This window comes from Saccopteryx leptura, chromosome 3 (assembly GCF_036850995.1).
Source record: "Saccopteryx leptura isolate mSacLep1 chromosome 3, mSacLep1_pri_phased_curated, whole genome shotgun sequence".
In the NCBI taxonomy this organism is placed as follows: domain Eukaryota; kingdom Metazoa; phylum Chordata; class Mammalia; order Chiroptera; family Emballonuridae; genus Saccopteryx; species Saccopteryx leptura.
This window is the reverse complement of record NC_089505.1, coordinates 151,635,947-151,646,650: the sequence shown is the minus strand read 5'-3', so window position 1 is coordinate 151,646,650 and position 10,704 is coordinate 151,635,947. Positions and strand designations below refer to the sequence as shown.

The window sequence follows — 10,704 nt, the reverse complement described above, 5'->3', positions numbered from 1 at the left end:
TTGAACATTATTACTTGCTTAAATGAAAATCTTCCATACCATCTGATTTTGGCTTTGAATAAAAGAAGTCCTTCACACTCCTCCACACCAGAGAATGAATGGTAATGAATATAAAGTAAATTTGCAATGAATGACTCTAATCAGGGGTCCCCAGACTTTTTACACAGGGGGCCAGTTCACTGTCCCTCAGACCGTTGGAGGCACCACCACATACAGTGCTCCTCTCACTGACCACCAATGAAAGAGGTGCCCCTTCCGGAAGTGCGGCGGGGCCGGAGAAATGGCCTCAGGAGGCTGCATGCAGCCTGCGGACCTTAGTTTGGGGATGCCTGCTCTAAATAGTGCATAGAATAAATGAGTGATATGATAAGGAATCTCCTTGTATTCTCTTCTCCTAAAAGACTTGCAGAAGGGCAGTCAGTCCCTTGCTCTTGTACCTAGGCAACACCATGGAAGTTCTCTATGTCTATCTCTATCTCAAATCAGGAAGCAGGTTTTAGTTAATGGAGAATAAGGAGAAAGTATGTTTTTTATTTTTATTTATTTATTTTTTTACCACAAGAAGGAGATAGGTAATAGGGCAATATAAAAAGCCTAAAAAAGGCTCCTGCTACTGTGGAAGGCCCATCGCTTCTAATTCAAAGTCCTTAAATGGGTCAACAAGAGGCTCATATAATTTTAGGTTTGGAATGAAACATTAAGAGGTCATCTGGTACAGTGACATCATTCTGCAGAAGGGGAAACTAGAGCTTAAGTGAAGGGACCCACATCAATTATTACTAAAGAAAACTATCTTTAAGTTTCTCTTCTTAGTATGTTTTTGTTACTAGCACAGTTTTTGGTTTTGTCATATGTAGCATTTCTGTACCTTGGAAAATGTTATAGCTATTCTTGAAGTCCAAGTGTTCAGAAAATGCAAGACAACAGTTCTAAGCCAAATTCTAATTGCATGCTAACAAAGAGTGTCGTAGACACAGTAACTCAGCAACCTGATTCTAGCCTTTTCCGACCACCATTCGGGAGTCAAGAGTTAGGATAAATTACCTAAATAAAGATAGAAATAAACCACCACATAATAATCTATAAAAACACTGGCCTAGAGTACACTACAAAACTCTCAATAAATAAATATTAGGCATTTGCTTTATGAAAGCCAGTGGAGATGTGCTCTTCAGAAACCCTGTCCACGCTTTCAAGCCACTTTTTACAAATCACATACACTGAGTCCAACAGATGACAAAGGTTGTAAGTCAGGTTAGGATACAATTTGATAGAAAAATGTCTTTTTTTTTTTTTTTTTTTGTATTTTTCTGAAGCTGGAAACGGGGAGAGACAGTCAGACAGACTCCCGCATGCGCCCGACCTGGATCCACCTGGCACGCCCACCAGGGGGCGAAGCTCTGCCCACCAGGGGGCGATGCTCTGCCCCTCTGGGGCGTCACTCTGTTGCGACCAGAGCCACTCCAGCGCCTGAGGCAGAGGCCACAGAGCCATCCCCAGTGCCCAGGCCATCTTTGCTCCAGTGGAGCCTCGGCTGCGGGAGGGGGAAGAGAGAGAGAGAGGAAGGAGAGGGGGAGGGGTGGAGAAGCAGATGGGCGCTTCTCCTGTGTGCCCTGGCCGGGAATCAAACCCGGAACTTCTGCACGCCAGGCCGACGCTCTACCACTGAGCCAACCGGCCAGGGCGAAAAATGTCTTTTGACACGGTGTTTCTATAAAGAATACAACTAATAAATACCGTTGTGTTGCTCATGTTTCAGTTTTGAAGGCAATACTTAAAGAGATCCAAAATGTTTTTAGCCATGGCAGCATAATTGAAACAAGTGTTCCCCTCTTTTGAAAGGGGGAATACTCATTAGAATGTATTAATTCTGGAATCCTCCTGCTAGCCCACTGCACTGCTTTGCAGTTCCATCTTGTAGGCATCTGTACACAGTACATACTGAGGAGTGAGGCTGTTTCCTGCCAGTCCGTTCCTCTTCCATGTCCAGTAGCTCAGAAAGCCCAATGGCCTGGTGTCTGATACAGGGGTGCTTGGGATTTGGGTCTGGCACACTCATTCCTCAGAACACAGGCTTATTCTCAGGATGATTTATAGCAAGTGATTCTGGTTTCCAGTCTGGTTGAAAAAAGTGAATATTGAATGTCCGTGCCCAGTTTTTAAAGACGCGTTTCTCTGTGATAAAGCGATGGTGACTACCCTTCCGTCCTCGTTCATGGGAGAGGTACATTGTACATTCATCTGGCCCAAAAGGTTCATAATAGTGATAAGGGACGGAAGGGTGATTGGGATCCCTGTAGGTGGAAAATGAGATAAGTGATTAAAGCAAAAAAAAAAAAAATCCTTTGACTAAGGTAAGATGTTATCTTTAATAAACTGATAGCACAAATCATATATTCAAGCTAAATAGATTTCAACAAATGATTTTTCTGATGTTTAAGTAATGAGCAAGTGGAGAGGTTTTGAGTTTGTGAAATGAAATTAGTGCCCATTGGTATCAAATGGAGAGATTCAAAGTACACTGTAGGACCTTCAGGCTTTGGGGATTCAAAGACCCTGAGTTATTAAGACTCAGCTAGAGTTCTTATTTCTACTCTTGCACCCATACAGTCTACTTACCTCAAGCATCTCTAGACATATTTACAACACAAAAACAGATTATTCCCCTTCCCCATTTCAATTCCCAAATCATCCAGAGATTTCCAATTATACTGAGTACAGCCTTATAGGGTGTCACATGATCAGACTCCTTTCCAGAACCTTCTCCTAACCCACCCAACTTTGTCCCCTATGCTCCAGCCATACTGGCTTTTTGGGTCATCAACCCCTCCAAGTTTGTTCCTACGCTGAGGCCTTTGCACCTGAGGACAGTCACTTACTTGGTGGAACATTCTCTAACCAGTTCACTTCTCCTTCCTTTGGGGATCTACTCAAATGTATTCTCCTCGGAGAGGCTTTACCTGACGCCCACTCCCTTCACTTCCTCTCAGTCAGACTTGTTTTCTTTATGGCATCGATAACTGTCTGGAACTGCTGTGATGTGCACGTGTGTGTGTTCTTTTTGGTTATTGTCTGTTCATGAGGGTAAGTCTTTGTCTTGTTCTTTGTAGGTGCTCAATAAATAATTTTTATTGTTGAAAGAAATGTATATGGAGTTTGCAGCTACACAGCAAGCTTCTAAAGCCAATTTCTTCTCATGGGATGGAAAGTTGATGATCTTAGTTTGATTCCACAGGAGAGAAGGAAGAGAGCAGGCATGATGCTACCTTTATTCTCCTGTTATCCCGAAATTCCAAATCCTCAATCCCTGCTGTGTAGCCTGACTGCCCCAACATTTTCATGACTCTATATCCCCGTCTCCACCTCTCACGAGAAATACTGGTTCACGTCTTCAAGGTCATGTGCCCTGGATTAACATAAAGGTGTGGGTATGTGCCCTTGTTGCAGGGTTACTAAACCATCTAGCCCCCCAGAAGCCCTGGTGTCAGACTTGTTTTTATTCCAGGCCAGTCCCCTCCACTTCTGATAAGATTAGTTATGATATCCCAGGAGATAAATCTTCTGACCTTGAGCTACGCTCACTAACCAGTCTTGTGGCAGAAACTACGTTCTTCTTAGTTATTTTTAGCTCTTCTCTTAAAAGAGCTAAGCATCGCAGCAAACACCTTTCAGTGCCTAATGTCCTGGGGTCCCTGCTAGCTACTAAGGCTCTACTCTAAGCATGGTAACTTGGGTTCCCAAAGATGCTCCTCTGCTAGACACCTATTTATTTTCTTCAGGGGGCATCAATACACAAATGGCTTTTAGAGTAGCAACTCTACGGGGGTCAGGGATTGAAGTCTTTTATCAAGAGGGCTGTCAAGTTTGTGGCACTGACAACAATAAATCTTTGAGCTGCCTCTCCTCTGAGGTTAAGGTTCTTCCAGGAAGAGAGATTTATTTTTGTCATGCTGCATTTAAACCTACCTCATCGTGGGTTGGACGCTGTGGTGAATTTAAGCTTTGCATCTCTATTCTGCCTGTCTCAGATGTAGGTGTCTCTTCCATAGTAAAACATCACAAGCTGTCCTGTCTAGTTATTCAAGATATCACTTATTTACTTACCCTAGAAATTGGAGTCTCCTTAAAATTTCCACAGAAAGTGTTATGAATACAGAAAATGCAAGCTAGCCTAACCAGTGGTAGGTGCAGTGGTCTCTGGTTCAAACCCTGAGGTCACCAACCTGCATTCTGGCTTGTCAGCTTGAGCGTGAAGTTGCTAGCTGAGCACAGGATCATCAACATGATCCCAAGGTCACTGGCTTGAAGCCCAAGGTTGCTGGCTTGAACAAGGGGTCTCTGGCTCAGCTTGAGCTCCTCTTTCTCCCTCACCGTCAAGGCACATATGAGAAGCAATCAATGAACAACTAAAGTGAAGCAATTATGAGTTGATGTTTCTTATCTCCCTCCTTCCTCTCTCTCTTTCTCAAATCAATAAAACAACTTAAAAAAAGAAAATTCATGCTAGTTAATATTCAAGGTGGACCTACCACTATAAAGAAAAAAATAAATAAAAAGAAACAGAATCTTGTGAGCAAAATGTCCCCAAATGCATATGGCATAATTTGGGAGACATGCCAAATCCATGCAGCTTGGTATACTTGGGGTTAAGCTTTTATTCCAGCACCGATTAGGCTTCAAATCTGATTCATCTAAGTTTTGGACATATTCTTGGCATCAGTCTGACAAAAGAAACAATTAGGTTTCTAAAAATAATCATGAGATTGATTTGGCACGGAGGAATAGCTGGAAATTGAAAAACAGCTGAAGGATACTATAGGATCAATTTCCTCATGCAGGATGACCCTCTCTTTGAATGAAACTTATCTGGCTCTATATTGATCCCCTGAAGGGAGAATTAAATTTACATATTTGGTGGATTTAGTTCTCGATTTCAAAGGTGTCCAAATAACTGGGCATTGTTTGCATCCTTTAAAACTCTGTCCAAACGGCAGAGATATGCTTTGTGGGACTGAGGATGAGAGCCCGAGCCAGTTGTCAGCTGTAATCCATTGTTCCACCCAGAAAGCCCTTCCCTGTTGAAGGTCAAACCCGACTTTCTAAAGCCTGCTGTGGCTTTTTCTGCCTTCACCTGATCCCAGTGAATATACCAGTAAATATCAGCAGAATTTCTACATCAAAAGGCCACTGTTGTACCGGGAGGATTCTGGCACCAAGTCCCTGTTTGGGCCAGGGGAAGCGGAAGAATGAGGGTGTAAGGGCGGGGCTGGTGTGATAATCACAGAGCCAGTCACCCAAGTGGCTGCAGCCTGTCATCAGCACTCCAAGGGTGAGTGTGGGAACAAATCCTGCAGAATAATGTGGATAAAGGGTTTTTTTCCTTTATTTAGGAAGCAGGTGGGAAGACTAAGAGAACTAACATTTAATGTACACTGGGAGCTTTAAAGAAATATCATCGTCTGTGTTCCAGCTCCATAGGGTTGAGTTTAACTGATTTGGAGAGGGTCTTAGGCATGGGTATTTTACAAAGTGCCTGAGGTTTCAGTAGCAAAATAAATAATGCCAGAATTGGGTTATAAAACCCATAATATAAAATAAATATCCATGAGTCCATGATGATGTCAAACAACCAAATAATAAATGAGAGAGATGAAACAGCATTTCCTTAGAGAAGAATGACAATTAATAAATCGAGAAAGAATGAGGGCATAGGAATCACCATTAGAAGAATAGAGTAATTGCCACAGGCAAGAGGCACCAATGAATAGAACATTAGTGGGGATGTAGATAGAAGGAATAGGTTATTTGCATACAGTATCTTCCCCCAAGATGCTTATTAATGACAAAGAAAAAACTTGTAATTGTACTATGAGGAAACCCAGCAGACAGCACCTCAACCAAGTGGTAAAGGTTAACACAGCCAGTAATGAGACATTTTGACATCATGTACCTCTTGATATGAGATGCTGAGAAGGGCTTTTCGCTTCCGGGATATCCTTCCCTGGAACGCATAACCTCAGCTTAATCCAAACTGAGGGACATCCTACCATAATGACCAGAATTCTTCAAAAACATCAAAGTCGTGAAAAATAAGGAAAGACTGAGGAATTGTCACGGGTAGGCGGAGACTAAGGACACAGGAAAGTGAAGATAAAGGCATCCTGGATCGGGTCCTGAAGGTGAGAAAGGACATCACTAAGCAAACTGCTGAAATCTGAAAAAGTGTGTACTTTAGTTAAGAGTATTGTACTGGTGTTAATTTCTTAGTTTTGATCATTGGACCATAATTATGCAAAAAATTAACAGGGGAAGATGGATGAAGTGTGTACTAGAACTCTCTGTATTATTTTTGCAACTTTTTCTGTAAGTCTAAGACTATATTTAAACAAAATTTTTTTAATATAATAATGTTAGAATATAACATTATATTTTCAAATATAATAATGTTTTAAATATAATAATATAATCCTCCTTAGAGAATTCTAATATGCAGCCAGCTTTGAGATGGCTGATTTAGTTCAATACCCGCTAAACCTTGGTGCTTAACATACATCTTCGCCTTTACTTCTCCACTAGTTTATGTGATAGGCCAGCATCTGGCACCCAGGTAGAGTCTAGTGCTGGCTTTAAGCATATGGTCTCACTCATTGACCATTCAAGATGCTAGACTTACTCAACCCAAAACCCAGTGCTCAGGACTCTACATAGACTAACTTATCTAATCCTCACCACACTGAGTGAGAAAGGTACTGTCATTATTGCTATTTTACAGATGAGAAAACTCATGCATAGAGAAATTGAAGTTTGAGGGCCCAGCTGTGTCTTCTTAAGAGTTGGGTTTCGGGCCCTGGCCGGTTGGCTCAGTGGTAGAGCGTCGGCCTGGCGTGCAGAAGTCCCAGGTTCGATTTCCGGCCAGGGCACACAGGAGAAGCGCCCATCTGCTTCTCCACCCCTCCCCATCTCCTTCCTCTCTGTCTCTCTCTTCCCCTCCCGCAGTTGAGGCTCCATTGGAGCAGAGATGGCCCGGGCGCTGGGGATGTCTCCTTGGCCTCTGCCCCAGGCGCTAGAGTGGCTCTGGTCGCAACAGAGCGAAGCCCCAGAGGGGCAGAGCATCGCCCCCTGGTGGGCAGAGCGTCGCCCCCTGGTGGGCGTGCTGGGTGGATCCCAGTCGGGTGCATGCGGGAGTCTGTCTGTCTCTCCCCGTTTCCAGCTTCAGAAAAATACAAAAAAAAAAAAAAAGAGTTGGGTTTCGTGTCTTGGTAAAACTCCTGTCCCACCAGGTGAGTTTCTGTACTAATGACAGCCCACGTTCCTACTGGAGTTGGCAACACATTGTTGGGACAACCTTGTCCTTGCTGCACTTTCCCAAGCACCTATTTATAAAGGTGCCCCGTGCTTGGTGCAGTTGGTCAGGCAGCGAAGCAGAGGCCCCATACTCTTACAATCCTGTCCACTAATGTTAATGGCAGCAAGAGTTCATCATGTCCATTTCTGAATCTTCTAAAGCTAAGCTGTACAATTGTAAAGAAATGTCATAACATGAACAAGCAAGGGAGGATAATTCCATTTCTGGGTATGATCTAGGTTCACCCTGCTCTCTGGGCATGCGGCTGGACCATCTATAGGGAAAGAACGGGCCTTTGCTTCTCTCTAGAAACTCTCTAAACACACTTCTATTTTTGGTGTGGTACTTGGCATAGAGGATGTAGTCAGGAAATGTTTGAGGAAAGGAGTGAAATCAATAGCTGTCAAGTGTCTAAATTGTTCTGAAATTGACTTGCACAGGGGGCCTTTGAGAACACTGTGTAGCATTCAGAAAAAAATGTTCCCACAACGGGTCTTCCTAAACATCTGCCTCAGGCCAATGAGACCGGCTGAGCTCCTTTATCCTGCTGCCTGACTTCTTGTCTTTGGAGCTTTTTTTGAAAGCTAAACTGCTGCACATGTTGGAAGCTGCTGGGACAATATTTGTGTATTTGGGGCTCACAGAACACCAGGAGACAACAGCTGTTTACCCACCAAGGGCAAAGAGCCAGAGTGAGTCACCTGAACTCACCCCTCTCCCCCAACCCAGGCACCTCAGATGGCACCATAACATCTCTTAGTATGTCATTGAGACCCACACAAAAGAGAAGGAAGGTAATGAAAACACCCACCGACTGGGAAGAATTGGTCAAATTATGGCAAAGAAAGAAGAAACAATAAGCATCCAGGAAAAACACAAGAATATATTTTGAGACTACATCATAAAAAGTGAACCATATGGGTGCATCACCATCCATACCTTGCCTCTGTTAGCATCTGATTCTGCGCACTGCACTCCGCTAGGGACGGCCCATCTCTGCTATGCTGGCAGCTTTATTAATGTTCACTAGCTAATAATTCTAGCAGAGTCAACTCTCTGATAGTCGCAATACCTTTGAGATGTCCTTCACATTATGGAGGAGATATTAATTTAGTTTCATGACAGTGATCACTCTGAGTCATTACTCCTCTAATTAATACTGAAGAAATAATGGGTAACCGAGAGTTGTAAACTCGGTAATGTGGTAAGTATGACCAGAAATAAGATCCTTATTAGATAGAGTTTAAATGTTTGGCCCATTATTACTGCCAATAATTTACAACGGAAAATGAGATTAAAAATACTCATTGTAACTTAGTTTGGAAAGCTATGATAACAGATCTTTTTGCTGCAATTTATAGTGTATCTAGACAGAATGGATTTGACTTCCTGTAGGGATATGGCATAATTTACAGGTCTAGTGTTCACACAATAATATATTTTGATGTTGTCTAGAATGCAGCATGGGATTAATTTTCCCCAGCTTTCTGAACACTCACGAGCCTGGAGTCTGGTGAGGAAGGCAGGACGGAGACTGAGGCCCGCTGCCTGAGCCCCTCGTGGAGGACCCCATGCTGGCCCTGGGTGAGGATGAAACAGGTGGCCGCCAGTGACCTCTGAGGACCCTCGAAAGCTGAATTTGCCATTTGCGATTACACTTTTTATTCACCTGACACTTTTGGCCTTGAGATAAGTTTAGAATCAGTCTCTTAAACACCATCAAGGAAAGGGAGATTTTAAAATGCGTTGTGCCAATCCATACTAAATACATAGTGTGTGCAAGACACAACGATGAGTACTAAAGATACAAATGTTGACATGCTCCCTCGAGCCTACAGGCAAATGAGGAGATAAAAACCAACCAATGAGGTGGGGCAGGGTGAAGGAGGGAGGGCTTAGGTGGGTCTGACTCCGATTGGAGGTAGAGATAGGAGGAACAGTGCTGTGTCTGGAACAGTGAACTGAGGGGTTAGGAGCTTTGGTGCTGGAGTCCTACAGACCTGGACTGAAATCCTAGCTCTGCTGCGATCTGCTCTACAAGCTTGGCCAGCTGTTTCATGGCTTTAAGCTTCCTATATAAAATGATGATAATAGTAATGTTTACCTCATGGGGTTATTAAAGGCTCAGTGAAATAGTGTATGTATTCATACTAAATGTAGAGCCAGCATGTGGTATTGCAGAACAAAAAATATCAGCCATTAATATTCAGAGTAAAGAACCAGTAGTAATCATCAAATTAAGAAGAAAGGGATGGGTATTCTAAGCTAAAGCCACAGGAACTGGTCTTAGCAGGGCAGGCTCCTCTACCAGTTTTTCAGTCTGGCTAAAATAAGTCTGCATAAGCCGAGAAGATGAGACTTAAGTGAACACAGAAACCAGGCCCCGAAGGGCTTGTGTGCTAGCTAGGGCATGCGAACTCTGTTCTGAAAGCTTTAGGGGACAACAGAGGGGTTCAGTGACAAGGTCCGATTTGTGACGCTCAGGTGACTGAAGGCAAAGACCCTGTGTCATTCATCTTTGGTTATGTCCCCAGTGCCTAAGACAAGTTAGCTGAATGAATCAAAGTCTCTTTGTCTCTCTGATTAATTTAGTAAATGACTTTTTTTGAAGGTACCAATTGTGCCTCAAGTTCCAAAAAAGGTTAATTTACTAAAAATGAACAGTTGGCTTTCTCATTGCTTGCTGAACTCTGGCCCCATAAAGCTAATTCTTCATTCCTGTGAGAAACGCAGGCAGGCATGTGGTGAATAGCTTGCGATGTCCTGCAAGCAGCCAGAGGCCACGTGAGGCCAGTTCTCCACAGAGGAGAGAAAGGGGACGTGCTCACACAGGAGACCATGTGTGTCCTTCCCTTCCCAGCAGTCAGGCCTCCTAGCCACTGAGCACTATTCGTTAGTGCCCTCTGACATCTCCTTAAAATGTGCCTGTAGGAATCCACAGTTGCAGATGAGTGAATCCTTTCACTGGGTAAATTTACCCACATTTATCAGACCCCAGGGCTGTGCCAAGAGCTCCTCCCCTCTTACCTCATGGAACTATTATATAAACCCTGAGGCAAGTACTAGTGTCAGCACCATCTTACAGATACAGAAGCTCGGGCTTCAAGAGAGTCATTAAGTGACTTGCCCAAGGTCACTAAGGCTCAGTGAGGTGAAATAGTAACATTCCCAAGTTCAACAGCTTCTGAGGGGCAGAAGGGTTATTTTTGCCTAACTCAGCGCCCTGTTACCAGAGCATACAGCAAGAGTAGCAGACAAGACCATTTATTCATTTAATGTTTATGGAGCTCTGGCTATAGGCCAGGATGGTAAATGTCTACTGTCCTTGTGCTAGGGTTCCAACAGTGGCCCAAACACAC

General features: G+C 43.5%; 1 protein-coding gene across 1 annotated transcript in view; it reads right to left on the bottom strand.

Annotated features, from left to right (window-relative positions):
- Positions 1-1,334: 1,334 nt before the first annotated feature.
- Positions 1,335-10,704, bottom strand: part of ST6GALNAC5 (ST6 N-acetylgalactosaminide alpha-2,6-sialyltransferase 5) — a 188,935-nt gene continuing 179,565 nt past the window's right edge. Inside the window, exon 5 of the mRNA XM_066372210.1 lies at positions 1,335-2,294. Coding sequence (XP_066228307.1) covers positions 2,063-2,294 — 232 coding nt within the window. The 3' untranslated portion in view covers positions 1,335-2,062. The remainder of the gene's footprint in view (positions 2,295-10,704) is intronic.